The sequence below is a fragment of the Brassica rapa genome, chromosome A04 (genome assembly GCF_000309985.2).
Source record: "Brassica rapa cultivar Chiifu-401-42 chromosome A04, CAAS_Brap_v3.01, whole genome shotgun sequence".
In the NCBI taxonomy this organism is placed as follows: Eukaryota; Viridiplantae; Streptophyta; class Magnoliopsida; order Brassicales; family Brassicaceae; genus Brassica; species Brassica rapa.
The window spans coordinates 18,520,153-18,534,306 of NC_024798.2; the positions used below are offsets into that span (position 1 = coordinate 18,520,153).

Here is a 14,154-nt window from a genome sequence, read left to right on the forward strand (position 1 = left end):
GCCCCGCTAGAGATCTGCCAGGTTACACGTGGCACGCTGTGCTCCGTCCCTAACGAGTTACGTGTGATGTTGATTAATTTTCTTAACCTTTTATTTTTGTCGTATTTTATGTTTTAAATTAATTTTTCTTCCTTTTTTAGATTTTATTCGTTTCAGCTTTTCGCTCTCTCACTCTCTCACTCTCTCTCTCCTCTACCTCGCAATGGTTTACACGATGTCAGGCGTACGTTTCGCTCATCTTCCATCGATCAAGAGCTCGTCTCTCCCGACTTTCAATGACGATCGGAGAGGCAACGCCGTTTCTTTCTCTCTCAGGAAGGACACTCGCTCCTCAGGTACTTGCTCGATCCATCTCTTCTTTCATTCCTTTTAATCTCCGTTCTGCACGCGTCTCGAGATTGGGGATTGCAATTGCTTGAACGATGCTTTGTTTCGTGTGTTCTGTGATTTGGTTATATGAATTAGTTTGAGGAAGTTTAGTAGATGATGGATTGATACATTATACATGTTCGTCTCTGGAAAATTTTAGTGATATATTAGAATTAGAAACTTTGGTTTAATGGACGAGATTTCTCCAATTTAATAGTCTTCTATGATGTCAATAATAAGCTACATGTTTGTTCAGAATCTAGATGTTTGATCATTGTGGAAGTGTCTTGTTACTGTACTGAGTGTTCTGTGAGATGATACTTATCTTTTACCATATTAGAAAGCTTGAGCTGAGAGTAAACGAGTTTGTTATTCATCTGTAAAAATGCTCAAGCGTCTTTACAATCTGTACAAAGTAAAGTATATATACATATACGGTTTAGTATTGTGAAACTAAACCATTGGTTAGGCGGAAGGAAACCTTAACCAATCTAACCAGAACTTGGTTTATATAGTTCTAATAATTTTGGTTATGTTTTCAAAACCTGAATTTTGATTCTGATAGCATGTTCTGAGCATAGCGAGATGAAACATTCGTGTCCCTCGTGGTTAATATGTATAAATCATTTGGTCCCAAATCTTATATATTAAAACAGAAGTCACAACCTTGATTCATGTGTGATTTTTTTAAAAATGGACCTAATAGACCTATTCTTAGAAAATCATGTTACATTTAATTTATAATCTTATCATTTAAATTTTTGAATCTACAAAGTAAAGTCACGGGTTAGTTTCACCTTAAGTCTCCCCATTATTAACCGATCTTTCTTGATTGTGTGATGACTTTACTTTGCTAAATATAAATCAATGACTTGTGTCTTTAGATTCTGTTACTAAAAGAATATATTAGTTTCATAAATGACCATACGTTTTCAATTCACTATGACCACGTTCGACCATACTTCATATTCTACTGACAGAGGTTTAGTAACAGTATCATGCTCGACTCATATTTGAGTTATTGCTCTTTGAATATTTTGTTAAACTTGGGTTAATCTTATTTGAATGAATGTTCTCTTTGTATTATATGATTCCTTTGATGTACTAAAACACAGACATATTTGGAGAAGATGAAGTTTAGTGTATTAAAAAAATCAAAAATAAAATACGGGTGTATATATTTAACAGTGACACTATTGTTCAAAATTTAAAAATATATAATGGTATAATAATCCTATAATTTCGGGATTGTAACAATTTTTGTTAAACAATCATGATAATACCAAAGAAAATCTATTTCAATATTATGCAATATCATTCAAAAAGAGAATATTATGCTTATCCACAATATATTGGTCGTAGATTTTTTTTTAAAATGGATCTAATAGACCTATTTTTAGAAAATCATGTTACATTTAATCTCTAATCTTATCATTTAAATTATAGGCCTACCAAAACTTTTTATTGGGCTATCAATAATTGGATTTAAACAATAAATGATCCATTGGATTTATATATAGTATAAAATAAATAGATATAATTTAATGTTGTGATACTATACCTCTCTATATGTTAATGATTTAAATCTTTGTCGATGTTAACTTTTAAAATTATAAAAAAAAAATTTAAATAACAAAAATCATATTATCTAACAATGATTAATATTTAATATCTTAAACCAATGAAAACAAATTTTAAACTATATAGTTTATTTTAAAAATTAAACAAAAACTAAATGTTTAATTATTTTCTCAATAATATAAATCTATGAAGCGAAAAGTTTAATTTTTTTAAAAAAATTAATTATTTACTCGATAATATAAATCTATGAAGCGAAAAGTTTATTTTTTAAAAAAAAATCTAAATTTGTGAAATGTTACAATATTGTTTAATATGACAATAAAATAATAGTTTACTAATTTTTATATATATAGTTACGATTTTAATAATGAAATAATAATCCGAATATATATATATATATATAAGGAGATACAAATACATGTGAAAATTTGAAACCATATATTCAATAAAAAATATAGCGTAAACTTATTATGTTTTAAAAATTGATAGACACATATATATTATAATATATACCAATTTAGAATTGATAATAAAATATTTATATAAAAATAAATGAAAACAAAAACCCGCGCGGTTGCGCGGGTCGAGATCTAGTTAAGTTTAAAAAGTATATGTATTAGTTATGTAGCCCACTAGTTTGTAATTGTGTCTTTTTTATGGCATCAAATGTGCTAATTTCGTAGGGAAGATCTTTGGTCGGAAGCCATCTTCTGATTCTGAATCTTCTTCGTTAGCTACAACTCCATCTGAGAAACTCGGTGGCCATCAGAGTGATAGCTCTTCAGCTGTCACTGGTCATGTAGAACCTCTGGAAACTGTCTCCCAAGATACTACTCAGGTTTGTATTTACATGCTCATGATAGAATACATTTCTCCCCTCTACTGTTCTCAAATGCTTGTTATTAGGTACTTGACGATGTACATGCCCAGAGAATTGAAACAGAGGGACAAGATACATCTGGAAGTATGTCAGAGTCTTTCGTCCAAGAAGTTGGGCAGAGGAGGATTCCACCTCCTGGAGATGGGAAGAAAATATACGACATTGATCCTATGTTGAAGAGTCATAATGGTCATCTTGATTATCGGTAAACTGTTTATTATATACCTTAACTTGTTTGCAAAGAATAGAAGTCTCATCATTGATTGCCTCACCAACCTATTAAACAGTAGATTTTTTTTGTTTTTCTTATGGGTTATATCAAGATATTTATCCTTCTCCTGGCTTAAAAACTTGTGTATCTATTCTTCGTTATATTCTAATCACCCAAGCCTGCCGTTGCAGATATGGACAGTACATAAAACTGCGTGAACAGATCGACAAGAATGAAGGTGGACTAGAGGCGTTTTCTCGTGGTTACGAAATATTCGGCTTCACTCGAAGGTAAACATCATTTTAAATAGCTTTAACAACTCCTTTTATGGCATTTTCAGCACTCTAGTCATGGTAAAAGTTTAGTAAATGCTCTACAGATAGTTGGTATTGCAGTTGCTAATTATTATTCACTGCTTTGTTAGCGCCACTGGTATCACTTACCGGGAATGGGCACCAGGAGCTAAGGTTTTTTTCTCTCAGTTCTCTACCTAACAATAGAAATTTTTAGTGAATTTGTTTTTTGAATATTCAAATTACTGTTTTTTTTCTAACGAGTTGTTTGGCTGAATGTTTTCTTCCCAGGCAGCATCACTGATTGGAGATTTTAATAACTGGAATTCTAAAGTTGATGTCATGTCTCGGGTATGCTGTTGCACTCTATTATGATATTTATTGTTAAACCGTCCGTATAAGCTAGCAGTTAAATTTTACTAAAAAAATTAGTGAATCGTGTTGGCGGCATGCTTTGCTCTGTTATCATTCTGTTCCTTTCTGAAAGTTTGATCTAAGACAGTCTTTTCAATGAAATTTTGAGCAGAACGAGTTTGGTGTGTGGGAAATATTTCTGCCGAATAATGCTGATGGCTCGCCAGCAATTCCCCATGGCTCCCGCGTGAAGGTAACATGTAAATGGTTTCTCAAGTGTTCAGATGTATAACACTTTTGTCCATTACAGCTTACTTCTTCTGCACACTCTATAACAATTTTAGGAGGAAATCCATTTCCTCATTTATTTGCAGTTGTGAGAAAATATAGAAAGAAACATCTTATTTACAACAGACAACTAGACAGCTTATATTCCAAGTGATATTTTTAGAGTTGTGAATTTTCAGTGCATTTTCCAATGATCTTGTACGAATTTATATTGGCAGAGAATTAGTATTGTGCTACATGTACCATATTGGATCGAATACAAAGTTTTTAGCTTTGTAAATAATGTTTATTTTATTTCATGCATTGGTAGATTCGCATGGATACTCCAACTGGTATAAAAGACTCCATTCCAGCTTGGATCAAGTACTCTGTGCAGGCACCAGGCGAGATCCCGTACAATGGAGTATACTATGATCCTGCTGAGGAGGTACGAACGAGTATTCACTACTTTCTCATCTGTTTTGGTGTTTTTGTTGAGATGCTCTTAACTATGTGTATATGTGGTTTAATATTTGTCTCGCTTTTTCTGGTTTTATGATTTCGCTAAAGGCCTAAAGAGTACTCCATCCATTGTTTCAGGAGAAATATGTATTCAAACATCCTCGTCCAAGGAAGCCCACATCACTGCGTATATATGAATCACATGTTGGAATGAGTAGTACGGTCCGTTTCTTTCCTCTTTTCTTGGAATGGTAATCACTACAATAAGCATGAAAATATCACTGATAGAGGTAGGAGTGATGCAGACTGCATAAACTACACTTGACAGGACAATTCTTGTACATGCTTGACTTTGTCGCTGGTTGAGGACAGTGTAATTAGGCATTTGAAGAGAATTTGGGAACTGGTCTTTTTGTAAAAGAATCTTATTTCTGTTTGTAGGCTCAGTCCTTAGATAACGTATAGTATTAATACAAGAACGCAGAAGAAAACAAACTTAAGAGCTCCTTTTTTCGTTTCAGTTCCTTGAATGCTGAAGACTTTCACTTTTGACAATATGATAATGTGTAACATTATCTTTTATCTGCAGGAGCCAATGATAAATACATACGCCAACTTTAGAGATGATGTACTTCCCCGTATAAAAAAGCTAGGCTATAATGCTGTTCAGATAATGGCCATTCAAGAGCATTCCTACTACGCTAGCTTTGGGTACCTTCCTCTCTTAGATATAGCTCTTCTTTGTCCAACTTGATGAATTGGCATGTGACTCTACTACATTCAATGCAGGTATCATGTGACAAACTTTTTCGCTCCTAGCAGCCGCTTTGGAACACCTGATGACCTTAAATCTTTGATAGACAAGGCTCATGAGCTGGGTCTGGTTGTTCTGATGGATATTGTGCACAGGTATTGGCCTTCAAATACTTTTATTGTGGAAATGGACTGCTTTCATGGTTAATCATCACTGTATTGATCTAAACCAGCCATGCATCGAAAAACACACTGGATGGCCTGAACATGTTTGATGGCACTGATGGTCAGTATTTCCACTCTGGAGAGCGGGGTTATCACTGGATGTGGGATTCTCGTCTTTTCAATTACGGAAGCTGGGAGGTACGCACTGTCTCCCTAGAGTCGATATTGCAATATCAATAAGATGGTCCTTTAGTGTACCACCATGTTGGTGGATACTTCTGTATGGTTATTAACGTTTTCATCGTTGTCAATCTAGGTTCTTCGGTATCTTCTTTCCAACGCGAGATGGTGGCTGGAAGAATACAAGTTTGATGGGTTCAGATTTGATGGTGTAACTTCCATGATGTACACTCATCATGGACTACAGGTGAATATATGATAGTAACTATCCTATACGCATTCTTCAAGCTAACTGCTCTTGTTTATGGCAGGTTGAGTTCACTGGGAACTACAGTGAGTACTTTGGATATTCTACTGATGTTGACGCTGTGGTCTATCTAATGCTGGTGAACGATATGATTCATGGTCTATACCCTGAGGCTATTGTTGTCGGCGAAGATGTAAGTCATATACACTTTGGTTTTGTCATGATTTGTACCTCTCTTCCGTTTTCTCTTAATTGGCTTCGTTACAGGTTAGCGGGATGCCAGCGTTTTGCATCCCTGTGCAAGACGGTGGCGTTGGATTTGACTACCGTCTGCACATGGCAGTGGCTGATAAATGGATTGAGCTTCTCAAGTATGTCCTCATGAAGTCTTGGCACTGAAGGGGACTTTGTTGTATTATTTTGAACTTATTTCGTGGGGTGTAATGGTCTGTAGGAAGAGAGACGAGGACTGGCAGGTTGGTGATATAGTTTTCACGCTTACCAACAGAAGGTGGGGCGAGAAATGTGTGGTCTATGCGGAAAGTCATGATCAAGCCCTTGTTGGAGACAAAACTATTGCCTTCTGGCTAATGGACAAGGTACTCTCTATAGGAATTCTCAAATCTAGTTAACCACACAGGGTGGTCTAGTGGTAGGCGGACTTTGGAAAGCTAAGTGACCTCGGTTCAAAGCAACCCCAGGACACTTAACTTGTGTGACCTCATTTAAATATTCATAGAGAGGGTTTATCCGTTGGCTGCACTTCCTTTGAACGATTAGTCTGCGCAGATTCGACTCAAATCTTGTTTTTGTAGGACATGTATGACTTCATGGCGGTGGATGGACAAGCCACACCACGCGTAGACCGCGGCATAGCCTTACACAAAATGATCCGGCTCGTTACAATGGGACTAGGTGGAGAAGGATACCTCAATTTCATGGGAAATGAATTTGGACACCCGGAATGGATCGACTTCCCGAGGACTGACCAGCACCTTCCTGATGGCAGAGTCATCCCTGGGAACAACGCTAGTTATGATAAATGCCGACGTAGGTTTGATCTGGGAGATGCGGAGTATCTTAGATACCATGGACTGCAGGAGTTTGATAGGGCGATGCAGCATCTTGAGGAGAAGTATGGTTTCATGACTTCAGAGCATCTGTACATATCTCGTAAGGATGAAGGAGACAGAGTCGTTGTGTTTGAGAGAGGTAGCTTGGTGTTTGTTTTTAACTTCCACTGGACCAACAGTTACTCTGACTACCGTATTGGTTGCTCGGTTCCTGGGAAGTACAAGATCGTTTTGGACTCTGATGGTTCTTTATTCGGAGGGTTCGGTCGGCTAGATGACTCTGCTGAGTTCTTCACCAATGTAAGCACATTTAACTAATCAAAAACGGAAAACAAAAACTCATTTCTAGAAAGAAACTAATGTTTGTGTTATGCAGGATGGGAGGTATGATGATAGGCCTTGTTCCTTGATGGTGTATGCGCCGTGTAGAACCGCTGTAGTGTACGCTGCAGTAGATGGTGATGAAGATTCTATAAGCCTTGTACCCGAAGATGTTTAGGAGCAAGATGAGAATGTCCGAGTTTGCGTACTGTAAGCTTACAAAAATTTACACTTTATGCCACTCTCCTTTAGCAGTATCATAGTAACTTAAAAATGGAAATAAAAGTCGCTGCATGTCTGTCTACAATTACTCTATAGCTTTCATATGCTTCATCACAGACTCTACTTAGTGTTATGGACGGTTCCAGAAACATAAAAAATCTTTTTAGAGGCAAATTTTCAGAGAACTGTTACAGATACAGGGGGACAGCTGAAGTAAAGAAAGACTTGAACAAGAACCAAAAACAAAACAGTAAAAGAATCAGCAAAGTTGTGTTGGTTTTACATTGTTCTATGAAAGGCTTGCGTTGAAACACCGAGCTGATGGAGAACACTGGTTGGGGAAGTGGACGAGGAAGATCTCAGGGCTTCAGCCAACGGTCCTCCCATGTGGTTGTTGTTGTTGTGATGGGGACCTCCACCGCTCCACCAGCTGTTCATGTTTTGCTGGTCCCTCCCATTGCTCCTGGCTTCCTCTTCATTGCCAGTTGACAGCTTCAGAGAGACGTCTGAGGAGCTGTTTCCGGGCATGGAGATAGAAAGACAAGTAGCTGAGGTCATAGGGCTTGAATTATTATTGTCGGCTTCAGAACGAGGCCAGTCGTCAAAGAAGTGCCTCAAGGTGTGACCTCCGTCTGATGTGTTGTTACCGAATCCATTATGAGACTCGTACGGCCTCTTGTTGTTGTTGTTGGTGTCTTGCTTCATCTCTGAACAACTGTTAACAGAAACCACATCTCATGATTCGAGTCACAGTGGGTGAAATAGATCAAACCCATAACGAAAAACAAAGCACAAAGCAAAACATAGTCAACAGAGTTTACACATAACAGCATATAAAAATTAAGTAGTTCACAGATACAAAATTATTTATTAAGGAGTTACGAATCATGTGATGTGTGTGTGGACAGGGGAGGTGGGTGCAGAAGAATCTAAAAGCTTTAACTTTTATGTAAGATATGAGACATATATGGGTCAGCTTTCACTAAGGTCCTACCATTCTTTTGTTCTCTACCTAATGCCTCTCTCTTTTTTTTTTCTCTTTTTTCTCTGTTTGAAAAGTCTCACAGCTAGCTTCAAATAATAGATTCTATCAAATCCAATGTCATCATTATCTCTCAAGCCAACAAACAAACAAAAACCCTAAAATTGATAAGGATGTCTCTCAGTTTCCAACATTACCCCTCTCTCCACAACAACACACAGAACATACAAACCTAAGTTGTGTATCATCAGTTTCATAGTTATTAAGTTATTAACTTTAACATCAGAATCAATCTTAAATCTTTTGCAGATAAGATTTGGAGTGTCATTATCATTCAAAACAAACTGTCTCAAGTCTTTATTATGTGTTTAATGTTTTGACCAACAGGACCAACAGGCAACAACTCAAAACAGACAAGAAAAAAAAACAGTGTCTCTTTATTACCTTTGACTAAGGTTGAGAAGTTCAGATGAAGAGTTGGAAGCACCAGAGAAGAAGAAACAAGGAGATCCTCCTTGACCCACTTCCTCACCACCGCCAAAAGCAAACGAAGTTGTTGTTGGAGCTGGTGCTGCGGCTGCAGCAGCAGAAGCCATGGTAGTGGTGGTGGTGGCATTGACGGTTGGAGTTTCCACAGGCTTTCTTGAACGGTTGCGGCCACGGTGCATGTGGCGCTCGCAATACTTGTGGCCAGCGAAGACGTCCCTTGAGCATCTCCACTTCTTACCATCCGTTCTCCTGCATCTCCCTGGCTCAGGATCCATCGCCCCCCTCCCCAAGTACCCTGGTTTTTTCCACATCAAAGATCAGATCAAGAACACAGACAAGAGCAAGAACCCATCACATGCTTGTTCAAAATTTTACAAAATAAGATAATACTAAAATCAATAGTCTAAATCTTGGGAACACAACTCCAACAGCACAAAACACATGCATCCCATTAATAAGAATATATTTAACTTTCTCTTCAAACAAGGAGAAGTGATAAAAAAAGAAGAAGATGAGATGTGGACTCACAAGCAGGCTGGTAATGAGGGAGGTGTTGGTGAAGGAAGTAGGAAGGAGATAGATGGAGAAGACTTTTCTTGATGGGTAAAAGAAGCTCTTGAGGAACTGCAGCTCCAGCCAACATGTACCTGTAGATCAGTGCTTGTAGCTCAAGCTCTTGCCACTGTGCCCAGCTAAAGAAGCTCCCCATCTCTACCAAAAAAAAAAAGAATAAGACAAAACCCACATCAAAATCAACAACACTCATATCATTACCGACTATGCATCTCTCTAAGTTTTTGAAAGACTCACTGGGGAACCTGGCAGAAGAATCAGCAGACAAAGAGGAGAGTTTGGAAGGTGTAGGATCAGGGGTAAAGAGTGGAAGAGCAGTAGAAGCTGCAGTTTGGGGTTGAAACTGATCAAAAACATGCTTTGGTATCTTAGCTGCAGAAGGCTGTTCTTCTGGTTCTGTCTGCTGCTGCTGCACCTGCTGGCTTCTCCATTGTTTCAGTTGCAAATCCATGGGAGAGAGAGAAAAGAGAGAGTGTTGGCTGCTTTTTGAGATTATTGGTGTTTCAACCTTTTTGTATTGTGTTCCAGGGTGTGTGATTCAATAGCCTAAGGCAACAAATAGGAAAGTCTTGTTTGGGTTGTGACTAGCAAAAGAAGAAAAGAAACAACTTTTTTTTCCTCTCAGCTTTGTTCTTTGTAGTCAGTTTCTGTGTATCTGAGCTTCTTCTGCAGATAGAGAGAGAGAAGGGAGAAAGAGGTTTTTATTAGGGGAAAAAAGACAGTGAGACAAGACATATGGGGGGGGGGGGGGAGAAAAAACTATACAGTAAACAAGAATATAACTTTATTAATTGGGTTCACAAATCTTCATTAATCTCATATTATTATATAGTTTATATATTAATTATATATTAAAAAGAAGTCAGAAAACACAGAAAGAACCACACTGCAATATGAAGATGGAGAGCTAATAACCTGCAGTTTTTCTGTCTTGATGCCTTGGAAATACCACTTGCATAATTATCTTAATTTAATAATTAATATTCTCTCCTTTTTAATTAGTTTATCGAACAAAATAATAGTGTCATTAATGAGATATCTGATTATATGTAAGTGATTTTGTTCAGAGATTATTTAAATGAGTGAGCGTTACGTCAGATATAATTTGCAACTGCATTGGCGACGACAAACCGAATTACTTTAAATTTGAGTTAGTAAATTTGGTTAAATTCTTATTTAATCATACGGAACTGAATGTACTTTCCGCTATCTGTATTTTGACCTTTAAATTGTGGAGTCTCTAAATTGGGGAAAATCGCATTTTAAACCATGAAGGTGTAAGAAGGTAGCACTTTAAACCTCAGTGCTCAAAAACTCACACTTCAAACCCTCAAACCAATTATATTAACACATTAAACCTTGAAACTAACTGACTTCTTTACCAAGCAAAAATGTGACCGGTACTGTTCATCCGTGGGTAAAAAGGTATGACGTGTCAGTTGTTTTTTTTTAATTAATAAATAAAAAAATATTTCAAATCACAAAAAAATAAAAAATAAATGAAAAAGGTATAAAACTTATAAAAATAAATAAATAAAATTTGAAATTTATAAATAAATTAAAATAAATTTTAAAATAAAATTAAAATGAATAAAAATCTAAATTTATCAATATAATTAAATAATTTAATACTTAAGAATAAAATTTAAAATAAATTAAAAAAATTAAAATAAAATTTAAAAACTAAAAAATAATAAAATAAACTTAAATATAATTCAAAATTTTTTAAAAAAAATCAAAATAAGTAAATAAATCCCAAAATTTAATATACGCAACTAAAAATTTTCAAAATATTTTTTACATGTGAAAATTTTCCGATCCCTTTTCCGATATATTAATAGTAACTATTTCTGAAATATGACCCTTGATGTTGATGGATTTTGGCATAAACCATTAAACATGATATATCGGAAATCACCACCAATGTGTTATCTTCTTACATTGTCATGGTTTTCACTAGCATTTGTTGAATTTATTTACTTATTTTGATTTTTTATAATTATTTTAAATTTATTTTTAAATTTTAATTTAATTTATTTTTATTTTTGGATTTATTTAAGAGTTTTTTTAAAAATTTGTTAGTTAATTAAAAAATTTATTAATTTATTTTTGATTTTTTAAATAAATCCAAAAATAAATTTACTTTTAATTTATTAATAAATTTAAATTTTATTCATTTATTTTTAAAGTTTTATTTTTTTGAGTTTTTTTTGCATTTATCTCTGATTTTTAAATTAATTTTTTTTTTTTTTCAAATATTTTTTTATTTATTAATTAAAAAAAAACAACTGACACGTCATACCTTTTTACCCACGGATGAACAGTACCGGTCACATTTTTGCTTGGTAAAGAAGTCAGTTAGTTTCAAGGTTTAATGTGTTAATATAATTGGTTTGAGGGTTTGAAGTGTGATTTTTTGAGCACTGAGGTTTAAAGTGCTACCTTCTTACACCTTCATGGTTTAAAATGCGATTTTCCCCTCTAAATTGTGTACCCTCTCGTCCATTTTTCCTATCCACAGATCTAGACTCTAGTTTGTAAAAGAAAAAAGGAAAAAAAATCTCACCGACTGAAAAATTGAACTTTTTCCGTAGAAAAAAAAATTATTGGTACTATTGTATGTCATTAAACGTAAGATGTTATTTGGAGATCATGCAAATACTTGGTGAAAGATTACACCAAAAATTCCGCTTCTTTAGACTATCTTTACATGATGGTAAGTATTAATCATCTCATTACTTAATTCCTCTTGTTTCTTGTTTTGCTCTAATTATAAATTAGTCATATCTATACAAACACAAATTTGAAAGGAAATCGTATGATTTTAAAAATTGCTCTAATTATAAATTAGTCATATCTCTTTGGCTAATCTCAAACTCCAAATCTTTGAAATGATGGTCGAACAAGAGTATTAAGATTTTACCAAAAAGAACAAGAGTCTTAAGATCGAACCGATGATAAATTTATTATTGAGAAACTTTATATGCTATATCCAACTCTTTTTTTATGCTGATCCAAGCAAAGCATGTCTCCATTGTAAAGCCATGTCCTTGTATGGACTTTCAAAATTCCAACCAAATCATTTGTTATATTTTTATCTTTTTTTTTGTAACCTATCTATTTTGTTCAAACTCGATGACAACTCTATTCAACGAGAATGCTTCACAATGCGCTATGTGAATTATGTACGTTACTCTTCATGCAGCCCAAAATAAATAACGCTACTCTCTATGCAAACCAAAACCAACATTGTAGGTTAAAAGTTTGGCAAAGTTTTGGTTCATTTTGTTGTTGGGTTTGTCAACGGTTTGATTTTGTTTTCTATATCCAATTCAGTTTTTTTGGGAGTTGGTTTAGGTTTTACAATTGGTTCGACTCAATAATATCTAGAAAAGAAAATAAGACGCAGGTGGCTGTGTCAGAAAACTCAGAAGTGAGAAAAAAGCATAAAAGTGAGTAGCAAACAAGTGGGTGGTGAGGGTTTCTCTCTATTGCTGTGACTCATCTTTGATTTGACTACTCATAGTACTTTTTTTTCATTTTTACCCCCTTGTTTCTCTATTTTTTACCTGTTTAACCTCGCAAATCTTTTAACATCACTTCCCTCCCACCCAAAAATATATAATTATATCCACTAATTCATATTCCTAACGTCGTTCATTGTGGTTTATTTTTCAATTATTTTCTATCGTTCATTGGGGTTTAGTTTATAATTTCCCATCTTACGATCTTCTCATTATGGTGCAAACAAAGATCTTTCAACTTAAAAAGAAAAATACGTTCATGTAACATCGTCTATATAAGTTAGCGAGGTAATAACATGACCAATCAATATTTTTCTCTGAAGAAAACAGATAAAAAAGAATAAAGAGTAAGTTACGTCGGCAAGAGAATAGACGTTTGTTTATGTCAATGCTTTGGTTTAAATCTATTGATTATGGTATTATATTAAATCAAAATTGGCAAAACGAATTGTTGTTATATCTGAAAACGAAATCGTAATATATAAAAATTTGAGGAAGAAGGACACAGAATAAGAAGGAAGAGGCAAAGGAGGGCGAGAGTTCACATGTTCAAGAGAAGACAAATACGTTTTCCTGACACAATCTGTCAGAACCTATTTCTTCTTTAATTTAATTTTTATAATAAATATGTTTTGTTTTGTTGTATAAGAACGAAACGTATATTATTAGTATGTTTCTATTATAAACAGAAGGGTCCGAGTCAGTCCACGTTGGTCCTACTTTTTTCTCTTTGGACATAAGTTTTTTTAATTATTTTTTTTGTAGTAAAAGGCAAGTCACGCCGGCACGCGAGGCCTCACGTGATCCCACGTGCTTTATTATTCTATCTCTCTCTTTATTTCTTTGCTTTTTTTCTTCGAGTTTGGTAAAGTAAAGAATTTCAATTTCATCAAAACTAATAACCGAGATTCATCTTTTGAAGTTACAATTTTGCTGTTGTTTTTTTTCTCTTTCTCAAGTGTTTTAAAATATGATATTAGAGAAAAACGAATCTAGACGCCTGGAAACATTTCTAGCGATCCACTAATACTTTTGATGCCATCATATATAGTAGAATCACGTGATTGCAAAGAAATAGGCGTAACATTTATGTTTACTAACACTACCTAAGCAGATACCTAGATTTGTAAATGTAAATCCTAATATCGACTATCGGTTAATATAAATTAATCACACACACAAAAGAAAGGCTATTACCAAACTTGGAC

The 14,154-nt window shown here is 34.8% G+C and overlaps 2 protein-coding genes across 6 annotated transcripts; one reads left to right on the forward strand and one right to left on the reverse strand.

Annotated features, from left to right (window-relative positions):
- Positions 1–103: 103 nt before the first annotated feature.
- On the forward strand, positions 104–7,552 carry LOC103865540 (1,4-alpha-glucan-branching enzyme 2-1, chloroplastic/amyloplastic). 5 transcript variants are annotated; one of them, XM_018658558.2, is made up of 19 exons: positions 104–335; positions 2,634–2,788; positions 2,857–3,035; positions 3,233–3,331; positions 3,466–3,508; positions 3,626–3,685; positions 3,861–3,941; positions 4,287–4,403; positions 4,556–4,639; positions 5,007–5,128; positions 5,207–5,326; positions 5,404–5,533; positions 5,652–5,762; positions 5,827–5,955; positions 6,030–6,133; positions 6,217–6,361; positions 6,578–7,135; positions 7,212–7,375; positions 7,425–7,552. In XM_018658558.2, the coding sequence occupies exons 1-18, from the start codon at positions 203–205 to the stop codon at positions 7,332–7,334; spliced, it is 2,493 nt and encodes an 830-aa protein (XP_018514074.1). In that variant the 5' UTR covers positions 104–202; the 3' UTR covers positions 7,335–7,375; positions 7,425–7,552. The 5 variants fall into 5 exon arrangements, with proteins under 5 accessions (XP_018514074.1, XP_033146119.1, XP_009141588.1 ...); XM_033290228.1 differs by having other exon boundaries at positions 2,634–2,790; positions 2,883–3,035; positions 7,212–7,552; XM_009143340.3 differs by having other exon boundaries at positions 7,212–7,552.
- On the reverse strand, positions 7,525–10,950 carry LOC103865541 (growth-regulating factor 3). Its single transcript, XM_033290232.1, has 4 exons — positions 9,660–10,950; positions 9,378–9,560; positions 8,805–9,144; positions 7,525–8,093 (listed from the first exon to the last, which is right to left on the reverse strand). Exons 1-4 carry the CDS (start codon positions 9,871–9,873, stop codon positions 7,658–7,660), a joined length of 1,173 nt encoding a protein of 390 aa, XP_033146123.1. The 5' UTR covers positions 9,874–10,950; the 3' UTR covers positions 7,525–7,657.
- Between the last annotated feature and the right edge of the window lie 3,204 nt (positions 10,951–14,154).